This window comes from Phyllostomus hastatus, unplaced genomic scaffold, assembly GCF_019186645.2.
Source record: "Phyllostomus hastatus isolate PE091 unplaced genomic scaffold, TTU_PhHast_1.1 phas_scaffold_55, whole genome shotgun sequence".
NCBI classification, from domain to species: domain Eukaryota; kingdom Metazoa; phylum Chordata; class Mammalia; order Chiroptera; family Phyllostomidae; genus Phyllostomus; species Phyllostomus hastatus.
Window position 1 is genome coordinate 11,374,283 of NW_025334035.1, and position 23,551 is coordinate 11,397,833.

At 39.0% G+C, this 23,551-nt stretch overlaps 2 protein-coding genes across 5 annotated transcripts in view; both read right to left on the reverse strand.

Annotated features, from left to right (window-relative positions):
* The window catches only part of AKAP10 (A-kinase anchoring protein 10), a 76,557-nt gene extending 55,107 nt beyond the window's left edge, over window positions 1-21,450 (reverse strand). Inside the window, exons 1-4 of one of the 4 annotated variants that reach the window (XM_045824074.1) lie at window positions 21,215-21,450; window positions 9,037-9,084; window positions 7,238-7,357; window positions 4,369-4,926 (exon numbers count right to left, since the gene is read on the reverse strand). In XM_045824074.1, the coding sequence (XP_045680030.1) occupies window positions 4,369-4,926; window positions 7,238-7,357; window positions 9,037-9,084; window positions 21,215-21,302 (814 nt within the window). In that variant the 5' untranslated portion in view covers window positions 21,303-21,450. Of the gene's footprint in view, window positions 1-4,368; window positions 4,927-7,237; window positions 7,421-9,036; window positions 9,085-21,214 lie in introns of all 4 variants that reach the window. The other 3 variants (XM_045824075.1, XM_045824073.1, XM_045824076.1) reach the window with 3 other exon arrangements.
* Window positions 5,804-6,130, reverse strand: LOC123809182 (cytochrome c oxidase subunit 7C, mitochondrial-like). Its single transcript, XM_045824078.1, has one exon. It carries the CDS (start codon window positions 6,128-6,130, stop codon window positions 5,939-5,941), a length of 192 nt encoding a protein of 63 aa, XP_045680034.1. The 3' UTR covers window positions 5,804-5,938.
* Window positions 21,451-23,551: the final 2,101 nt, after the last annotated feature.

A 23,551-nucleotide genomic window follows, 5' to 3' on the forward strand; every position in this document is an offset into this window, starting at 1 on the left:
CATTCTGGAAAAACAAAATTCCAGGCTCTTGCAAACTCTACCAAACATTTTGTAAATATTTTGTTTATTTATTTTTAGAGAGAAGGGAAGGGAAGTAGAGAGGGAAAAAAACATCAATGTGTGGTTGCCCCTCACAAACCCCCATCTCCCGGGACCTGGTCTGCAACCCAGGCATGTCCCCTGACTGGGAATAGAACTGGTGAACCTTTGGTTCTCAGGCTGGTGCTCAATCCACTGAGACACACCAGTCAGGGCCCAAACATTTAATACCAATTCTACACAATCTCTTTTGGAAAACAAAAGAGGTGGAAAACTTTCCCAACTCATTTTTGAGGCCAGCATCACACTGACACCAAAACCAGACAAAAGCAGTACAGGCAAACTAAAGACAAACATGCATTATAAGCCTAGAAATAAAAATGCTTAGGAAAACAAATCCAGCAACATAAAAAGAATAATATACCACAACCAAATGTGTCTTGCTATGAGGATGCAAGCTTATTAAAATTAAAGTCAATGCTTTGTTAACAGACAAAAAAAAAATCACATGGTTATATCAAATGACACTATATATGACGAAATTCAATACCATTCAAGATTCAAACAGCCCTAAATAAACAATTAAGAGAAGAGAATTTCATCTACTTGATAAAGGGCATTTACAAAAACCTCATAGCTAATCTCATACTTAACAGTGACTCTGTTCTCACCACTCCTAATCAATATGGTACAGGAAGTATCAACTAGTGCAGTAAGACAAGAAGGAAAAAAAACAGATAGGAAAGGAAGAAACCATCCAGTCTCTATCCACAAATAACATGATTATCTATGTAGAAAATCCCAAGCAATCTACCCAAAAAGCTCCCAAAAGTAATCAGTGAGTTTAGTAAGGTCACAGAATAGACAGTCAACATATGAAAGTCAGTCATATTTCTATAAACCAGCATAAAAAAATCAGAAACAAAAAATTTTTAAATACCATTCACAAAAGCACTGAAAAAAATACTTAGATCTAAGTCTGACAAAACATGTAAAGAATCTTTATGCTAAAAGCTATAAAATGCTAAATAAATGAAGAGGCACACCATGTCTCTGGATTATAACACCCAACATAGTTAAATTCTTCCCAAACTGACCTATTGCTTGAATGTAACTCCAACACAAATCCCAGCAGGGTTTCTCATAGATAAAGATAAGATTATTCTGAAATTTATATTAAAATAAAATAAACGAGCCCTGGCTGGTGTAGCTCAGTGGATTAAGCGTGGGCTGCGAACCAAAGTGTCACAGGTTCGAGTCCCAGTCAGGGTACACGCCTGGGTTGCAGGCTATGACCCCCAGCAACCGCACATTGATGTTTCTCTCTCCCTCTCTCTCCCTCTCCCTCTCCCCCCTCCCTTCCCTCTCTAAAAATAAATAAATAAAATATTTTTTAAAAATAAAATAAAATAAACTAGAACAGACAAAACAATCTGAAAAAGAAAGAACACAGTTGGAAGACTCATACTACCCAATTTTAAGACTTAAACTAAGTCTCAAAATTACACAGGGTTGGCATTGGTGAAGAAATAGACACATACAATGGAACAGAGCAGAGTCCAGAAATAGACCTATACTAAGACAACCAAAGTACAAAGGCAATTCAATGTAGTAAGAGCAGTCTTTTCAATTAGTGGTGTTGGAATAATCAGGTATCCTCATGCAAAAATAAAACAAAAAACTTGACCTAACCATCATACCTTACATTAATTCAAAACAGACCATATATCTAAATGTAAAGTACAAAATCATAATATTTTCATAAGAAAACATAGAAGAAAATCTTCATGACCTTTGATTAGGCAAAGAGCTCTCAGGTATGACACCAAAAGTACAATCCATAAAAGAAGAACTGATAAACTGAATTTAATCAGAAGTTCTTTTGCTCTGTGAAAGATGCTGTTAAATGAATGAAAAAAATCAAGCTATAAACCAGAAAACATTTGAAAATCGAGGTCTTATATCCAAAACATATAAAGAATTCTCAAAATTCAACAATAATAAAATAATCCAATAAAATATGGGGAGAGACCTGAACAATTCACCAAAGAACATATATAGATGGCAAAGATGTACATGATTCAACATCATTAACCATTAGGGAAAGGCAAAGTAAAACCATAATGAGATACCACTACACATCTGTTAGAATGACTTAAAAACACCCAGATAAACAAAAAGCCAGTTATACTAAGTGCTTGCAAAGAGACAAGCAAATAGAATTCACACACTGCTGGTGAGAATGCAAAATGGTAGAGACACTCTACAAAACAGTCTGGGAGTTTCTTACATACTTAAATACACACCACATAATCCAGCACCCCCATAAGGTATTTACTCCCTAGAGATATAAAAACTTTGTCTATACAAAAGCCTATAAACAAATGTTTATAACAGCTTTATTCATAATCATCAAAACTGGAACATATCCAAATGTCCTCCAATAGGTGGATGGATAGTACCACCATACAGTGGAATACTACTTAGCAATAAAAAGCAATGAACTATTGATATAAGCTACATAGATGAACTTCAAAGCTATTATGCAGAGTAAAAGAAACCAGGCTAAAAAGCTATATACTACGTAAATTCACTTATATGACACGCTGGAAAAGGCAAAATTAGAGAATGAGAATGGATCAGTGACTTCAAGTATTAGAATACAGAGGGATTTAACTACAAAGGTGGCAAAACAGATCTTTAGCCTGCTTGTGATAACAGTTACAGGATTCTATGCATGTGTCAAAATTCATACAAGTATAAGTCAAAAAGGTCAACTGAACTGCACATAAATTTTAAAGGTAATGCAAAAAGGAAAAAACAATACTTTTAATAACTCCACTACTATTTCTATTTTTTATTGAAATAAAGTACCACCAAAACAAAGACAGTTTCCAAAAAACAATAAAGGATATTACAATTATAGAAACAGACTCTGGATCTCCATTTCTAGAAACAGCATAGGCTAGATGCTCAACAAAACTCTTCCCAACACTAAATTCTCCTGAAATGCTTTTAGAAAGTGTATCAGAGCTTGTGGTAAAGTACAGGAAATGAGAGGCAGAAACAAGTACAGGCTGCTTCCCTTATCTGAAACCTCTGGAGCTGGTAATCTTTTAGAATTCAGAACTGGGGGGAGGGTGTTTACAAAGGTCACACACTGTATTAACATATACCCCAGCAGCACGTGGACAGTACACCTCATATTCAAACATATTCATATTTCTGCAATAATACCAGTTCATACTGGTTCAGGGCAAGTTTCATTGACTTTAAAAATAACTGGTAGCAGTTGACATTTGATGGATTTCTGAATTGTAGGTAAGGAATTGTGGACCCATAGAAGCTAGTGTAAATCAAGAGTAAAAGTGTAAGACAGGAAGGGTATTCACCTGAGAAAAACCACCAAGTTCAAGAGACTTAGAGCTTGCAGTTTCAAGGGCTGTTGCTCAGGGCTCAAAAAATGCTCGAAACATTTGGTTCAGAAGATTGAACCAAAATAATGCCTAGGCAGTGTATGGGAAGTCTGTTCCTACCCCACAGTTTTGCTGTGAATTTTAAACTACTCTAAAAAAAATCTTAATAGAAAAAGAAAAAAGTGAACAAGAACAAAAAGAAAATCATCTAGCCCTTTGAGAAACCAGGAACAAATAAGACAACAAACAGAGGCTGTCTAATTAGAATTCCAGAAGGTGATAATTAAAAAATGAGTGCATAATTTCCAAATAGAGAATTAAAAAAGAAAGGTGTTATTGTCCCAGGTCTGGCTATATTCTAGCTCCCCACTTACTATATAGCCTACCTCAACTTACTTAACCTTTCTAAGCCATGGTTTTCTCATGTAAAACAGGATAATAATGCCTACCTCACAGAAGTGTTGTTACTAGTAAATGAAATCTAAGTATAGCCCTTAGCACAGAACTCAATAAATGTCACCCTCTAGCAATTAAAAAATAAATTTATCTGTAAAGTACAGTCAGGCTGTAATAAAATTAAGGCAGACAGGATGGACTAAGCCTATCTGGATAATGCTTTGATTTCAAAATCTGTAAAAGGAAAAAGCAGGATGGTAGTTGACCCTTAACTTCTTAACTCTGCTAACATTCTCCTTAGAGGATCCAATCACTATAGATATCCCTTTGGCTCCTCTCCTATACACTGATCCTATTCCAGGGCATTTGCCAAATCCTCCCGAATATGAAAGTTGATATGGGAGAAAAAAACTATTCCATCCCTTTTATTCCTTGTCTCAAGTTCCATTTTGTACATTGCTAAAAAACAAACAAAACAAAACCAGAATAAAGAGACAGATGGAAATCACATACTTACTTTTCATTAGTTTTCCTGATAATTCCTTTAGTGGAGAAGAGAGACTATTTGTCCTGGCTACTTTAAGTCTTGGGGAGGATTCTTGGGTTTCCACGGAAACTTCCTGAGCTTCTCTTCTGGCCATTTCAAGGTGGAAAGAATGGGCACTGTCACATTTCTGGGAAAGAAGCAAGTGATTCTCAGTGTTGCTAGTTCTATAATTTAGATCAGTTCCTTCTGATTGAGTCATAAGCAACTGGGCTGAGCTAGAATCCTCTAATCCCTTGTCAAGAGACTCAGTTACAAAAGATGTTGCAGTTTCTTGCTTTTTAGATGGAGAGACCGGCTCAGCCAATGAGCTCTGCTTCACTGTGTTCAGACTGTGTGCTCTTATTCGGGACCACGTCGTGGAGTGAAAACTTTCAGCTTCTAACCAAAACTTCACCAAATGCTCCATTCTCCGCAGTTCCATGAATTGAATAAAGTAAGGGAGGACAACAGTGTCATGCAACACTTGTTCAAGGGTCTTTGAAAGGCTTGATTTGGCCTCTTGAATCTGGTAGTCCAGACAAGACCTGCCTAAAAAAAGCAAAAGAATTTTAGCAGTTCAGTAACAAATAGGTAAATGACAAGTTAGTCATTTACCTTTAGCATCAAAGTTCTTCATAAGTTTACTTCTTACCAATGTAAATGAATAAAAAACTAGAAATAGTATGGTTTTGGTTTCTATACAAGCAAAGAAACAACTGTCCAAAACCTTTTAAAATTATTAAAAAGTTCTATGTTATACAAATAATCCTTACATTTCTTTTAATGGCAATTCAGATCATTTAAATCCTTTTAAAAAAATCTTATGATACTAGTCCCAAGCAAGAAAAAAAAGGCTAGTAAAATTTTTAAAAAATATTCTACCTCATTAAAAATCCCAGGAAAGCAAATTAATACAAGATAACACTTTTGCCTGTCAAATTAAAGATATTTTTTCAAAAATCAATAACAAGCACTAACAAGTGTACAACAAAACATGAAGCATTCTCAGACACTGATGATGAGACTATAAACTGGCAAAACCTTTTTGGAGGAGCATTCAGTAACAGATAAGAAACCTTAGCAATATTAATGACTGTCAATCCAATAACTCCACTTCTAGGAACTAACCCTAAGGAACAATTGTGGATGTGTAGATATACTAGAAAAGTGTTATGAACTCTCAGCATTATTTAAAACAGAATAAAGAGTAGCTCTAAAATTTTATCTTTAAAAATAAAACTAAACTTAATAAAAACAAGTTTATTTTATATTTAATTAAATTTAAATAATAACCACAGCTATTAGAAAAAAATTAAATCTTTAACTGTCACAGGATAACATAAAGAGGTTCATTTTCATAAAATTGACTGATGGCTTCATCAATTTTTTTTTCATTATCACATTTTATATTTCAGAGAAGAGGCATTAAGGATTCATGCCATAAGTTTATTTACAAACACACTAGTATGTCGAGTTCAACAGCTTGATCCATTTTTCAAAGAAACTGCACCTCTTAAAATGCTCCTCTTCATATCTGTTTCATGGATTAACTAAAACATCCTTATTTTTTAAGCAGTTGGTGTCTTACAATAAGGAATGGTGCAGCAAATACAGATCCAAAATACAAAGTCATCATAGCTAGTAACCACCACTTGTTTTTCACCGGAAATGGCAAATTCTTCCCTGGACCTTCCTTATAGTGGCTCCTAGGGACCACAGAGGTTGTGAATCTCTGAATGCTCTGTCCCAACATTTTGCTGTTGGAAGCCCTGCAAAATGGGCATAAACTGAAAGTGGAAAAAATGGCGCTATCACACTAAGACCTTTTTTCGTGACCTTGTCCCCTTTCGTGCCTTCATCAATTTTTCAAAAGGGCTTTTCTTAATCTTTTGCTATTCAAATCAGATTCTTTGAAGCAATTCACATGTCATCATCCTTGCTGACTTTCTTGTCAATGTTAACGAGTCCATCTTTGTAGACATTAGTTTCATGAACTTCAGGAAATCCTGATCTCCTGCAAGACTTACAATTTTCTCAACTAAACTTTTAATTTTGAGATATAGTTGGTTCATGTGCAGTTGTAAGAAATCTCCTGAATATCTTTTTTGGGTGGGGGGATAGTAAGTTATTTTAACACAACAGGGATGCTACTACATATACTGCTATATAACCTGCTTTTTTCACTTTAACATATCTTAGACATTTCTCCATGTCTTCATCAGACATTTAAATGTCTACAAAGTATTCCTGAGTATGGGTATACCAAAATTTGCCCACTTCTCTATTAATGGGTATTTATATGCTGTTCCTAATTTTTTCCTATCACAAGAATACTACAGTGAATAGTCTTATACATACTCATGTATATATCTTTATGAATATATGTGAGGTATCTGAGGACTAGATTGTATATATTTTGATAAATATTTCCAAATTGCCTTCTAAAAATTCTTCAACAATTTACATACAGTTCCACTAAAAAGAAGTGGCTATTTCTCTACATCTACATTAACACTCAAATCCTCAAACTTGAAATACGTGCTAATGTGTTAGGGGGAATATTAACTTTTTATTTAATTTGCATTTCCCTGATTATTAGTGAAATGAGGCATCTTTTTCACACAGGCAATGTATACATTCTTCTGAAAATGGCCAATTTTTCTATTGGGTGTGCTTTATATTTTGTATTTATAGGAACAAATGGTGCTTCCATTACACTTACAGCTGCTATTTTAATTAAAATACACTTTTCTCAAAGCTCCTTCCAATTATACAGTTCAGTATCCATTGGCAGGAGTTTCACATAATATACTCAACTCCTTCCTCCTTTGTAAGTTAACAAAAAGTAATTGTCACTTACCCAAGTCACCAAAATGAGCGGCCTCCATGTGGCTTGGCTGCTTCTTAAGTGTTGCTGTCCTGCTACTTGAAAAGGAGTCCATGTTGGCAGAAATGGCATTGATCGCAACATGACTTGGTCCTGCAGCCTCCAGCAAGGCATGATTTTTAGTGCTTTTTTGTGGGGAATGTACGGATATTGAGGCTATAATTTTTCAAAAAATTGTTAAAAATTAAACAAAAATTGGCAGTTTCTAAGCTGTCTCAAAAGAGGGCTTAAAAAGAACTTCAAGAATTAAGTTCTGCAACATTTCTCTAAAGTGAGCACACTCAACAAGACTTAAGGGGAAGGTAAATTAATTAAACAGCAGAAACGTAGAAAGAAATGCCGTATTATTATTTATAACTCTCAAAATACTGGAAACGTGAAAGAGAGATCTTTCTTCCAGAAGTTCTCTGAGGACAGACAATACCAAAGCCAGCAGCCTTTCTGAAAATGGGCGCTTTTCATTCCTTAACCCTTGCTTGCCCAAGGAACAAAACTAAAATTACAGATTAAAACCTGTAATTTAATCTATTACTCCTTGAGATGTATTTATAAAAGAATGCAGTTAAGAACATGAATATTTATACCTGTTTTCAGGTATCTATATTTATTGGTCATTCAATAAGAGTTGGGAGAATTATGCAATGAAGCTATCTTCAAATGATTTTTTTCAATTAAGTTAGGAATGCTAAGCACGGATTGTTTACTGTCATAAACAGAGTGCAAGCATGAAATTTTTTTTTAGCCTGGTATAGATTTAGAAATTAGGTAGGCCAATCCTTTCATTCTACAAATAAAGACTCTAAAGACAGTGCCATGACTCAAAGTTGTACTGTTAGTGTACAAGAGTGGTGTGCCTCAGACATCCAAGGGTCTCCTTTCTAGTACAACCAGATCTAGTCTTCACAAGGCTCTGCTTACTAAGGGCTTTTAGCCTCTATCAACGCCAATCATGTTAGAGGGTAGTATACCTAACATGGAATTCGACTGGCTTTTAATTATTAGAAATAAGCAGGAAATCATCTTACAAATCTCAAACAAGTTATAATTAGTTGCTCTGGCAAACTGAGCATATAGACTTAATATTCAATGCTAGTCACACAACATATAAACATTTGAAAGAAAAAATATAAATAAGTAGCAATCCACAGATTTCATGTAAATAAATTCCATTTATAAAATTTATACATAATAGCTATGGAAATAACTTCCATTATCAATTTCCCATTCTAATCTTTACACACTGACAGAATGAAATCAATCAAAACTACAGCAGAGAGTACAACTCAAGAAAGTCTTATGAATAGGGACAATACATTGATTCCAATAAAGTACTCAGAGTAAATTTTAAATTAAAGCCATTCATCCAAAGTAATGAAGTGCAAACTGTAACCACCCATACTTTTGGAAAAACAGAAAAACAACCTGTGCTGGCAGTGCCATCATTCATCTATAAGTTAACAGTACTTTTCATGGTTTTTAAAAAATAAATAAAGTCAACTAATCACCAGGAACAATCAAATACGTGATTAGTAAGAAAGGCACTGGTTCACTGTAATTACTAGGAAAGCCAACGGATGCTTAGTAAAAAAGCCTACCATATGCCAGGTGTTGAAGAGCATATAAAAGTTAAATGGAAATAAGTCAATCATAAATAATTCTAAGAAAAGGAAGAAATGATTAATGGCAAAAGAAGGGAGAAGATAACAGGATTAAAAAGCTCATAAGTACAAAGCACATCACTTTTTAATACAGTGGAATGCTGCTCAACTCACCTTTAACTGTCTTGGCATCTGAGGTCTTATCTTGTTCTCTGCCTTTCACTAGAAGATAAAGAGCATCATGACCAACCTTTCCAGTAAAAAAAGATACATTGTATACACTATAAAAATTAGACAAGCTTTATTCTAACAGATGAGTATTCAAAATTCTATTATACATGGCTGGAATGACTGGGGGAGGGGTCAGGGCACGCAGTCACCAGGAGAGGTTTCTCTAAGGAAGTGACCTCTGAACAGCATTCAGTCTCAAACACTGAGTGTGCTGTGGAGAGACAATGTCAGAATTCCTGGGTTCAAATTCTGGCTCTGCCACCTATTGGCCATGAACTTTATTCCTCTGGGTCTCAATTTCATTAATTTATAAAATTAGGTCAGTAATAATAATACCTACTTTAGTGGGTTGTGGATGAAAAAATAAATACTTCTAAAGGGCTTAGAGGAGTAACCATCACACAGTAAATTTAGGACGTTAACTAATGTTACCATGTACTAACCACTACTGAAGAAAAAGCTCTTTGGTTGTGTATCACATCTTATTTGTTGTGTATCCCCCACCACGGCATCAAATACAAACATTCTAAACTTACAAACATACGAAACTCCTAATACTCAAGGTTTAACAACTTGTTTCTCAAAAAATCACACAATCCCCCTGTATCACACAAAACAATGGAGCGTCTATTGCAGATGCTCTAACAACATGTCCTGGAAAGGCAGGTGCATGGCAGCCCAGGCCAAGTATGAACTCTTACAGGATCTAACATAAGACTATTTTTAACTCTCTTTTCTGATGGCTTTCCAACATACAATTTTCTTTACCCTTGCCATGAAAATACTATCAGAATGAATCCCACAATATAACCATCTCTCTACTTGTGTTCTTCAACATTGAAGGGCAGCAGCAGAAAATAACTAGCTCTCACAGTATCCGATAAATCAATCCATCAACAAATACTTGGGTGCCTATTACATACCAGACACACTCCTGACTCAGACAGGACAGTCCTGCTTCAAAAAGGCCACGTGCAAGTGTGTGGAGACAAACACAGACAAAAGTTAAGGTAATTTCAGGTACAGATCACTGGTTTTTGCAGCTCTTCCAGCATCTGCCAATGGACTTCATCCACTTGAAACACGAATTTATCTTGGCTTCCATGACACTCCACTGTCCTGGTTTTCTAGCCACTCCTTACTTACCTTGTAACTTTGGCTGACCTCTCCTCTGCCCAGTTTCTAGGGAAAAGGGCTTGGACCCCCTTCCTTTTCACCACATAGAGATGTGGGCAAAAGTAGATGTAATGTTGTAAGTACACAAAAGTTTATTCTCATATTATTATTTATTAAGTGTTGTGTTACTGATTTGTATGACAACTGTAAACCTACGTTGCCCCACTGTGTGTATGTGTATGTATTTCCTGGATAATCTTATCTATTCTCAAGGCTTTCAATACCAAAGATATGCCATGGTTCCTAAATTTATATCTCTAGTCTAAATATTTTTTTTAAAAGATTTTATTTATTTATTTCTAGAGAGGGGAAGGGAAGAAGACAGAGAGGGAGAGAACATCAATGTGTGGTTGCCTCTTATGCACTCCCAACCGGGGCCCTGGCCTGCAACCCAGGCATGTGTCCTAAGAATCAAACCCGTGACCCTTTGGTTTGCAGGCCAACACTCAATCCACTGAGCCACACTAGCCAGGGCTCTAAATCGTTTTTTGATCTTAAATTCAGTTACTTAACCACCTACCTTACATCTATCATTCCCTTTAACCAAAGCGACATGTACCATCTTTTCCTAAACCTGTTCCTACTGCAGTTTTAGTGTTCTCTCATAAATGGCACACCATCTCCAAACAGTTTCTCAGGCCCCAAATCTGGGCTTATCCTTAACATGGTCTCTCCCTTACTTCCCACACCCAAATCATTACTTATAAAACCAATTAATTCTACTACAAAAATATACCAATACAGTTCCACTTTGCCACACTCGATGCACTGTTATCTCACCCATCAGATCTTCCATTCAATATTTCAAACATGAAAGTACACACACAACCTGACTTCACCAAATATTAGCATTCAGCCTTATTTCCTTTTCCCCCTCTATATATTATATGTATAGTTAAAGGTTCTTATCACTCACTACCTGATCTGTATGTTCCTCTTTTCTTCTTGTAGATAAATATATCCTAAATTAGGTGCATTGACTGCCATGCATGTTTTTAAGCTATTACTACATATGAATGTATAAAAAAGTAAAACATGACATTATTCTGCATCTCTTTAAAAATTACCTAAATGGTTTGGGCATACCTTGTTTAACTGCACTGCACCTAATTGTACTTCACAGATATTGCAAGTTTTTTTTTGGGGGGGGTTGTTTGTTTTGTTTTTTTCCCACAAATTGATGGTCTGTGGCAACCCTGCACCTAGCCAAGCCTATAGGTGCGATTTTTCCAAAAGCTTTTGCTCACTGTGTCTCTGTATCACATTTTGGTAATTCTAGTGGCATTTCAAACTTTTCCATTATTATTGTATTTGTTATGGTGATCAGTGATCTTTCATGTTACTATTTTAATGGTTTTGGTATGTCATGACCAGCTCTCATACAAGACAATGAATATAATGGATAAATACTGAATGTGGTCCAGCTGCTCTACCAACCAGGCACTCCCATCTCTCCTTGGGCCTCCCTGTTCCCTGAGACACAACAATAATTGAAATTAGGCCAATTAATAACCCTACAACGGCCTCTAAGTTTTCAAGTGAAAGAAAGTCCTACTTTAAATTAAAAGCTAGAAATGACTGAACGTAGTGAGGAAGGCATATCAAAAGCCAAGATAGGCTGAAAGCTAGGCCTCTTGTGCCAGTTAGCCAAGCCGTGAATGAAAAGGAAAAGTTATTGAAGGAAATTAGAAGTGCTATTCCAGTGAAGACACATATGATAAGAAAGCAAAATAGCCTTATTACTGATATGAAGAATGTTTTAAGTTGTCTGGATAAGGTCAAACCAGCCACAACATTCCCTGAAGCCAAAGCCTAATCCAGAGCAAGGCCCTAACTCTTCAATTCTATGAAGGCTGAGAGAGGTGAGGAAACTGCAGAAGGAAAATTGGAAGCTAGCAGAGGCTGCTGGTTCATGAGGTTTAAGAAGGCATCTCCACAACATAAAATTTCAAGGTGGCCCTAGCTGATGTGGTTTGTGTCGGCCTGCAAACTGAAAGGTCACTGGTTTCATTCCAAGTCAGGGCACATGCCTGGGTTGCAGGCCAGGCCCCCTGCTGCGGGTATGTGAGAGACAACTAACCCATGTTTTTCTCCCTCCTTTCCCCCCTCTCTAAAAATAAAAATCTAAAAAAAAGGGGGACAAGGTAGAGCATTAAATACTGATGTAGGAGCTGCTGCAAGTTAGCCGGAAGACCTAGCTAAGACAATGAAGGCAGCAATACTAAATAACATATTGTCAATGTAGACAAAGAAGCCTTTTATTAGAAGCTGCCATCTAGGACTTTCATAGCCAGAAAGGAAAACAGAACACAAGGCGTGGCTTCAAGGTCAGGCTGACTCTCTTGTTAGGGACAAATGCAGCTGGTAAAGTCAGTGCTCATATTCCATTCCAAAAACCCTAGGGCCCTTAAGAATTATGCTAAATCAACTCTACCTGTGCTCTATAAATGGAACATCAAAGCCTAGATCTGGGGCATCAAATTCATTTCCACCAGGGGCCACATCAGCCTCCTGGTTGCCTTCAAAGGGCCAAATGTAATTTTAATTCCTTAACAGTTAAGAAGTAGTTACATTTATACAGTCCTAAAATTATTTCGGCCCTTTGAAGGTAACCACGAGGCTGATGTGGCCCCCAGTGAAAATGAGTTTGACACCTCTGACCTAGATGACAACACATCTGTTTACAACATAGTTTACTGAATCTTTAAGCCCACTACTGAGATCTACTGCTCTGGAAAAAACACTCCTTTCAGAGTATTACTGCTACTGACAATGCACCTGGTCAACCGAGAGCTCTGATGGAGGTAGGTGTATAATGAGGTTGGTGTTGTTTTCATGCCTGCTAACAGAGCCACCCTGCAGCCCAGGAACCAAGGAGTAATTCTGACTTTCACATCTTATTATTTAAGAAACACATCTTGTGCCCTGGCTGGTGTGGCTCAGTGGATTGTCTATCAGCCAGTTCAGGTTGTGGGCCAGGTCGCAACCAACTGCTGTTTCTCTGGCACATCATGTTTCTCTCTCTCCTTTCCCCTCTCTCTAAAAATAAATTTAAAAAGAAAAAGAAATATTTTGTAGGGCTATGGCTGTCACAGTGATTCCACTGATGGATGTGAGCAAAGTAACTGAAAACCTCTGGACAGGATTCACCATTCTAGACGCCATTAAGAACATTTGTGATTCATGGGAAGAGGTTAGAATATCAACGTTAACAGGAGTTCGGAAGAAGCTGATACCACCCCTTACGGATAACTTTGAGGGGCTCAAGACTTCAGTGGAGGAAATAACTGCACGTGTGGTGGGAATGGCAAGAGAACGAGAATCACAGGTGGAGCCTGGATGTGTGATGGGACTGCTGCAATCTCCCGATGGAACTTGAGCAGGTGAGCAGTCACTTCCTGTGGATGAGCAGAGAGTGGTTTCTTGAGATGGAATCTATTAGCGTGGAGATGTTTGAAATGACAACAAAGGAGTTAGAACATTACAGATGCCTAGCTAATAAAGCAGTGTCAGGGTTTGAGAGGGCTGACTCCAATTTTGAAAGAAGTTCTAGTGGGGGTAAAATGCTATCATTCAGCATCACGTGTGAGAGAGAAATCATTCATGAAAGGAAGAGTCAATCACTGTGGGAAATTTCATTGCTGTCATTTTAAGAAATTACCACGGCCACTCCAAACTTCAGCCACCACCATCCTGATCAGTCAGCAGCCATCAACATCGAGGCAAGACCTTCCACTAGCTCAGATGAAGGTCAGCATTTTTTAGCAATAAAGTATTTTTCAGTTAGGGTATATACATTATTTTTTAAACATAACTGCTATTGCTTGCACACTTCATTGACTCTAGCGTGAACAACTTTTATATGCACTGGGAAGCCAAAAAATTTGCACGACTCACTTTATTATGACACTGTCTTTAATGCAGTGGTCTGGAACTGAACCCACATATCTCAGAGGTTTGCCTTTTCCTATACTTATCTTACACTTGTATTCATACAATAATTTGACATTTGTCTATATTGATGCAATTCTAGTTTTCATGTAGCTCTAGTTTATTTGAGCTGCTCAATTCCTTTAAATAAATACACATTTATTTACCCATTTTCCTATTAGGTAACATTTAGGTTTTAGCCCTGGCTGGTGTGGCTCAGTGGATTGAGCGCTGGCCTGAGAAACACAGGGTCACTGGTTCAGTTCCCAATCAGGACACATGCCTGGGTTGCTGGCCAGGTCCCCAGCAGGGAGTGTGTGAGAGGCAACCACACACTGATGTTTCCCTCTCTCCCTCCCCCTCCCTCTAAAAATGAATAAATAAAATCTTTTTAAAAATTTACATTTTATTTTCTGGTTTTCACAAACATTGATGTGACAAACATTCTAGTACGTGTCTTCTTATGTCTATATGAAAGAATTTATCTAGGGTAAATCCCTAGTAATAAAGCTGCTAGGTAACAAATCATGTTTTTCACCAAAGTAGTTCTATCAATTTCCACAATCTTTGTGCTCATTATTTTCATACTTGGTATTTTTAATTTTTGCTAACTTAATAGTTTTCAAATGGTATTTGATGGTGTTTTTAATTCATTTCCTTGATTTCCTTCAACGTAACACCCTTTTGTGTTTGTTGGCTATTCAGGTTTCCTCTTTTATGGACTGCCTATTCATGTTCTTTATTTTTTGTAGAAATCCCATACATATTCTGGATACTAATTCTTTGTTGTTTGCATTGCAAATACCTTGGTATATTTTATTGTATGAGGTTTTTATTCCTTTTTTTTTCTTTTCCCTTCCAATCCTCACCCTGGGATATATTTACTGATTTGAGAGAAAGAGAGACAGGAGAAAGAGAGGGAGGGAGGCAAGGAGGGGAGAGACAGAAACATTGATTGGCTCTCTCCCACCTGTGCATTGAACTTGCAACCTAGGTATGTGCCCTGACTGGGAATCAAACCACAACATTTTGGTGCATAGGACTATGCTCCAATTAACCAAGCTGCACAGCAAGAGCACTTTTTTTTTTATTTTAATGTAATCCAACTTACATTACATGAAATGTATTTTCCTAGCTCATTTAAAAAATATCCTTTCCTACCCCAAGATCAGATTTTCTGCCTCCATTTTCTATATGATTAAGTTTTGCTTTTTCAAATTCTGGCTCTTATCTACCTGGGATTTATTTCTGTATATCAGGGATGTTTGTGTACCTATGATGTTTGTATAGCTATGATGTATTTTCCCATCCTTTTCCTTTTAACCTTCCCATTATCTTTTTTATATTTAAATATAAATAGCAGGGGTCCAATCTGAAGATAACCATCTTTTTTACTATGTGAGTTAGCCCATTTCTGCTTATTGTGATTACTGATCATTACTTCTAAAACAGAGTATTCTTAAAGCTCTATGAATCTGTTGATTTCTCCTGGTAATTCTGTATATTTTGCTTTATGTATTTTGATACTGATATTAGATACAAACTAGTTAAGGAGTTTATCTTCCTAGTATCCCGTTCATTTTATCATAGTGTAGTGACCTTTTGCCCTAACAATGCTTTATACTTTATAGTATAATAGTTCCTCTGCCACACAAGCTTTCTTCTGGTGAACATTTGCCTAGTGTATTTACCCATTTATTTTCAATTTCTTTATGCCCTTATGTTTAGGTTGTGTCTCTGATAAATAGCTTATGGGTAGATTTTAGTTTATCATCCAACCTGTGTCTTTAACTTTTAGTTGTATGAACTTTTACTAGAAATTTAGCCATATACATTTTTTTAAATGTTCTGAATGAGGCATGATTTTTCTTTTTTTTAAAGATTTTATTTATTTATTTTTAGAGAGGGAAGGGAGGGAGATAGAGAGAAAGAGAGAAAAACATCAATGTGCGGTTGCTGGGGGTTATGGCCTGCAACCCAGGCATGTACCCTGGCTGGGAATCGAACCTGCGACACTTTGGTTCACAGCCCACGCTCTATCCACTGAGCTATGCCAGCCAGGGCAGCCATATACATTCTAATCTATTTATATTTATTGTGATTACTGACCCACTTAGTTTCATTTCTGCCACCTTATTTTGTACTACTGACTATGGTTTTTTTATTTGTACATTTTTTATTATGAAACATTTAAAATATAAAGGTAAGACCAGAACTTAATATGAGAAATACTCAGGTTTATCAAATCTTAACATTATCATATTTGCTCCAGAAAAATTTTTAAAAGAAATAAAACATTGCAGGTGCAACTGAAATATCACCCTGATGTCATTACCCCTATCCCTAGAGAAACAAATTCATAAATTGAATGTTTATTGTTGTCACCCACATTTTTATTCTTTAACAGATTTACATTATCTATGAACAATATACAATACTGTTTGAGGTTAACTTCACAAGAGCAGTTGCACTGATTGACATTTCCAGCAGCAGCATGTCCTGAGCAATCTTGGTTATTGGCAGGCTTACTCCCTACATCATAGGTCTGTCTCCTCAAGAACTATACTCACGCCTGCAACACCCCTCTGTTCTGTATCATTTTAGCCCTGTCTAATGGATCATTCCTATCAGCATACAAACATGCTCTGGTATTTTTTATCTTAAAAACAAAACCAAAACACACATCAACCTAATATCCCCTTCCAGCTATTGACACTTTTTTTACTTTTCAATGCAAAGTTTCTTGAAAAAAGTGTTTCTACTGTTTTCTTCACTTCACATTCTTCCCTCCACCCATTCTACTGACACCACGTAAAGTGTTTGATTACTTCCACATTATCTTGATCTTGCAGATGACATTCAACACAATACTGCCTCCTTTTGGAAAAGTCTTCCCTTAGTTTCCTTGACATTGCACTCCTATATCCCTGACATTTTATTTTCAATTCTCCTTTGCCCTGGGTATGTTCCTCAACTTAACTTCTAAAAGCTGGATTAACCTCAGAGCCCTCTTCTAGGCTCCTTTCTTGTCAACAGTATGGCAGAAGATGCTACCTGGCCACTGAACTCATTCTCCCCTTTTAGCTACAGCCTGGCACATAACTGGCTAGCTACTCTTCATTTCTCAGAAGCCTCTGCAATTATCCATGACCATATGACAAGGCTCTCACAACAGAATGTAAATAAAATTGGTATGTGCCATTTTCTGGCCAAAGCTTGTCTTTCCTTTATACTTTTTCCTCTTACCATGCATGGGTCAGAGGACTGAGAAAAGTCAGAAGAGGCTACCACCTACCTTTGATAAAACAGACCACAACCCAAGTGCAACAGAAATAACAATATGGGAGGAAAATGATCCTTGAATGATTATGAAGCAAAGCCCCCTGATGACCAGGAATATAGACTGTTACACAAGAGAGAAATAAAGGTCCATCTTGTTTGAGCCATTATCCTTGTTTCTTTGCTATGGAAGCTTAGCCTTTCAACCTAACTCATATGTGTACTCCATGGGTGACCTCATCTAGTCCCTTGTCTTTAATGATCACTTTTGCAAAGTACTTTTAAATCCAGAGCCAGATCTCGAGCTCTGACTTCCTTCCAGAACTACAGACTTACATGTCCAACTGTTTCCTTGACATATCCACACGGATGTCCAAAAGTTAATTGCAAACTAACAACTAACAAAACAGAATTTCTGATTCTTCCTATCCTGAGCTCTAAGCCCAAAGCTTTCTCAGTTTTTCTTTACTCCAATCACCATTCAAGGTATGCTGTCTCTACCTCTAAAACATACCCCATTGTCCTCCTCTCCAAGTCAGTCCGGCCTCCTCTCAGTTCCCAGAACACATGGAGCTCATTCCTGCCTCAGAGCATTTGTACTACCAGTTCTCTCGGGGTAGAATGCAGCTCCTTTTATCTTGATAGTGCTAGCTCTGTGGCCTCATTCTGGTCTCAGATTCCATCTTCTTAGGCTGTCCCTTGGTGATCTGCTCCCACATTGCTATTTAAATTCCCTGCACAGAACTTACTGCTAGCTGATACTTCTTTTTTTATTTACTTACTCAACAAACATTTACTAAATTCCAAACCATATTCCAGGTACTGACCTAGACATAGATACAGCTATTTACAAAAAAAAAGTGGGCTTCCATCCTAATATGTATAGTAAAGCAAATGGTGATAAATGCTAGAGAAAAAATAAAGGCATGGGGATGGGAGTGCAGGCACCAGGGACTACAATCTTAAGTGGGATGGTCAAATAAAGTTTCACTAAGAGGCCAACTGATTAAAAACCTAAAAGAGCCCTGACTGGCGTGGCTCAGTGGGTTGGGCATTGTCCTGCAAACAGAAAGGTCACCGGTTCAATTCCTGGTCAGGGCACATGCCGGGTTGTGGGCCATGTCCCTGGTTGGAGATGTGCAAGAGGCCACTGATTGATGTTTCTTTCCTCTTTCTCCCTCTCTTCCCCTCTCTCTTAAAATAAATAAGATATTAAAGGAACAAAACAAAACAAAAAACAACCCTGAAAGAGATGAGAAAGCAGAATAGGTGGGAATATGTGGGAAGAGGTTTCCAGGCAGAGAAGCAACAAAGACACCGAACTGGGAATATATTTGACAATAAGGAGAACAATATAAATGGAAGAGTGATGGAAGAGAGCAGGACGTGAACGTAAAGAGGTAATGGGACCTAGATTACCCATGGCCACGTATACAGGAAGCCATTGGAGGAACCTGAACAGAGGTATTTTGAAAATACACTATATGGGTCAAGGATGAAAGACGGGGAACCAAATTGTAAGCAAAATAATGCTGCTTCTTCAATTTTCATAAAACCAGCCTCCTCTTGACATTTAAGCCGAAGTCAGAATGGCATCCTCTCAGAGGACTCCCCTACCCACCTGATCTAAAGAGAGGTGACTGCCTAGGGATGGTGAGAAGCAGTTGAATTTGCAGGTGTTCCAGCATAGACCTAACAGACTTGCAGGATCAGATACAGAGAGGGAATGAAAGAGAGGTCCAAGAATGTTCTGAAGTTTTAGCCCAAGCAATTAAAAGGCCAGCAATGAAATTTATTGAGATGGGAAAAGCTGATGAACATTTGAGAGAACTAAATCTGAAATCAGGTTTTAGATAGTCAGTTAAAGACTTATCTATTAGATAGTCTATTATATCTGTCAATAGAATTAACTGTCTATTAATAGTCTATTTATTAGATATTTAATAGGTATAAAGTGGACCCACAAGGGAATATGCCAGTCTGGATTCAAGAGAGATAATACAAGCTGAAGATGTAAACTTGGGAATCATAAGCATATGGGTAGTATTTAAAAATGGTATTTAAATATTGGACGGAATCCCTAAATAAGACCACCTCCAGCTTCCACTCTCATCACAGTATCCAAAAAGTATCTAGAATAATCTTTTTAAAACAAAATATAAGATCAAATCACTCCTCTTTAATATCGTCTCTGCACTGGGAATAAAACTTAACCATGGCCTATAAAGCTCTAAATCATCTGACTCATCTATCTCTCTAGGCCTGAGTCCCATGACTTTGTCTTCCTTTCTTGAAGGGCACCATATTTTCTTGCCTCCTCACCTTTGGACAGGGTCTTCTTTGCCTAGAATCCTCTTCCCTGGCCTCTATATGTTACCTCCTGCTGATCCTGCAGCTCTAAATTTCAAGGTCATCTGCTGAGGCCTTTCTGTAACATCCAACCTAAACGTTTCCTCTGTCAAGTTACCTCTTTCAAAACACCTTCCTCAACTGAGAGACTGAGACTGATTTACTGTGTGTCTGCTCCAGTAGACAGTGAAGATAGTAAGCTCCATGGGTGCGGGGACTTTGTGTTGTTCAGTGCTCTCAATGCTGAGAGCCTAGCACAGTGCCTGGCAAAGAACGGACTTCAAAAGTATTCTTTGAATAAATTGAGACAACAGTCTATTGTGCAACATGCAGTTTGTCTCATTATACATAGAATAATGACAAAAAAAACCCACTTCAAAACTGTCAAACAAATTAGACAGTTCTGGGTTTCACCCCTCAGCACTGCTTTCATTCATTCACCAAATTTTGTATGTACTTCAAAGGAATTCTTTAATTTACAGTCATAGTTTAATGGAGCCTTTAGGGAAAATTTAATTCTCAGCTGAGAGAGGAGAGCAAAGTTGGTGAACACTTTTCTGTCCTAGGTTACTCAGTGGCAGAGCTGTCATGTAAACCCAAGTCCCTGATTTATTACAGTTTAGCGCTTTTTGCAAAACCAGTTTTTGTCTGGTACTTTCCTCTGAAGCAGTAAGAAGTGATACAAGACCACTATCATCCCAAAAGACACTGTTCACTTTGTGCAGGTATTTTTTAATGAAATGCAACAATCCACTACACACATACATATAAAATCATGCTGTCTCTACTTAAAAACTGGGCAGCTGTTATTGAAAGTGAAAATCAGACATATGAGTACTGTTTACAAACGAGCATCCCAGTAGTTAGTAGTAAACTTAAGTCATCAAAAATAGTCTTCTTCATTAAGGACCATTTAACAGTAAGTAATGTGATTTTAGGAACAGCACCACTCCTCTTCCCCCCAAAAAAGGAAAACTGAAAAAGTAGCACTAATTGAAGAAAACAACTTTTTCACGTTGCTTTTAGACATAAGACCCTCAATATTCTGAGAAGCCAGAACATTTCGTAACAAGAAACTAAAGGAACTTCCTTTTACTTGATTCACAGTGTACTCCGCCCACACCGAAAAGCGTTGCTTACGCAAACAGACATTAACTCGCATACGCTTCACCAAACGATTTTGGACCAGTGGACAATCCCCCCAATGACCTCGCGTGAGGAAGCCGCCTTCTCCCTCCCTGCAGAGTCGAGGAGCAGAGCGAAGCACGCAAGGGGCGCCTGCCTCACCGGCGCCCCGTAGGAGGCCCTTGCAGGCCCCTGCAAGCCCACCAGCCCCACCACAGCCCCTGAGACCCGGCAGGCTCCCCGCCGGCGCCCCCTCTGCTACCTTTCCGCCGGAAGAAGGACATGGCAGGGCCCGGGTCGGGTCGAAGGGCGCGGGGGGAATGTCGCGGGGAGGGCCCGGCTCCCCTCATTCAGCAACAGGCCCGGACGTCCGGGTCCGCAGCGGCTGCCGCACTAGCCCGAAAAGAGACCCTTCCTCCAGGTGTGGGCCCCACAGCCTCCTCGAGATGCCCAGAAAGGCCCTGCCGCCATATTATCAACAAGCCGCCAGCCCGGAGTTCCGGTCCTTCCCCGCGCGAGGCTTCACGGGAGGCCGAGCTGCCGGCCCCGCCCCCGTCCCAGGGTGTTGGGGCGCGCGCTCCTTCCCGCGCCGCCCGCGTGCCCCTGCACTTGTGCAGCGTACGCCACTACCCACTGACCTAGGAACCTGGCGGCAGTTCTGCGGTGGCTGGCGCTAGCCCTCGGTGGAGTGGTGCAGGCCCAGTTCCTGAGGACTAATCCTCCGGGGGCGGGAGCCTCGAGCTGGGATCGCGCGCCGCCATCCCAGGGTCGAGCATTCAGCTGCAGACACCGTCCGGAGCGTACCGTCCTAAAAGAGCAGGGCTAAGACCGCCGCGCTCCGGCCAGCCCCTCCCGTTTCTCGGTTTGAGTCTGGCTAAAAGGCCCTTGCGCGCCTGAGAAGCTTTACCCTTCACCGCCTTCCCTGCTCTTCCAGGAAAGCCGGCGCCCCCACCCCCACCGCGGGGTGAAGGCGACCAGGGTCTCTGGGTGGAGACTAAGAGGCATAACCTTTTTTATGCGACTTCACTGGCTCCCTCCATCAATGACCTTGACAATGAAAAAAGATTGGACTTGTTTTCAGAACGCAAGCCCTGCGAATGCTCAGGTTCGAGAGGCACATAAAAGTCTCGCCAATATTTACCCAGCAAACTCCGGTGAATTATCCTTCAAGCCTTGTTCAAATGCCATTTTCCTGTGAATCTGATGACAGTCTATTTGCCCCTAAAACAAAGGGAAACAAGCCTCCCCAATTTTACTGCCCTTACCACCCCATGACTATACCTAGGGACCAGGTAATGATTGTATCCTTGAGTTCCTGCTGCCAAGGAGCCTGGAAGATCACAGCAGCTACATAAAGGCAGACTGGGTTTTTAAAATCTATGAAGTCCATCAGGTGGCAGACAAGGAAACTGAGGTCCAGAGATAGCAGGCAACTTATCAACATTATTCAGTGTGTCAGCGTAATTCAGTTAGTCAGTGAGACTAACTACAGCTGGGGCTCTTTTCACCATATAATTACAGCAAATTAATTGATTTGTCTACTTTGGTTTTGTTACCAAACTCAAGGGGTTCACCTCTTGGGGTGCTCTGTTAAAAAATGAGCTCTGTCTGTCACAAGGTAGTTTTTGTTACCAGCAGGAACTCAGTTCTTGAAGGAAAGACTTCCATCAAGAGGCAAAGTGCAGCGAGGCGGGCAAGGATGTGTTGGTGGTGCACTCAGAAGGGACTCCATGGGCACCTTAGAGTGGGAATTCCTCCTCCGTTGCCATACGCAGGTATTCGTGGGCTCTTTTTTCCTGGATTTCTGCTTCTGTCCTTTCAGCACCCCTCTGTCACTTGTCTGTTCACGTGGTGTGTGACTGGAACTGGTGGCCTATGTGGCTGAACAGTGTGCTGAGATTGAATCAGAAATTTGGTGACCACAAGTCTGGGTGTGGTGAGGCATGTCCAGTTTAGATTTGCCTTATGCTCTGTAGACATGCAGGAATGCAATAGGATAATCTATTCTCTTTCCCTTTTTTTGACTGCCCTGGCTCATATCTAACAAGCTACCTATCTTAACCATTTTGCTTCCTTGTAGCAAGTAAGGGAGACAGGATTTATGTCCGAAGCTCTGTCTCCCTGAAGGGAAACTTAGCTGTTGTTTCTATACTCTATGTGCTCAAATACATGCTAATTTCTTCTTGGCAGTTGGCTAGTTTACCAGGTTGGGCTCCTGTTGGTCTTATCCCTTTTACAGCTGGTCTGCAAAATACTATGCTGCATTTTACATTTTTACATTTAGCAAGAATAGCATTTAGTAAGAATGGCCCAGACCTTGAGATCTTTGTCTTAACTAACAATGCGTGGCATTTAAAGTACTCACAGTTGATATTTATTGAAAGTTTACTATGCACAGGTATTGTACTAACCCCTCCAGATTAAGGACAGTCTTTGGAGTCAGTCTTGGTATGGAGAAAACTAGGCACATAAAAATAACCTGCCCAGTGCTCTGGTCAGTGTGGCTCTGTTGGTTGGAGCGTCGCCCCATAACTAGAAGGTCATGGGCTGGGTTCCAGGTCAGGGCACATGCCCAGGTTGCAGGTCTTATCTCAGGTCC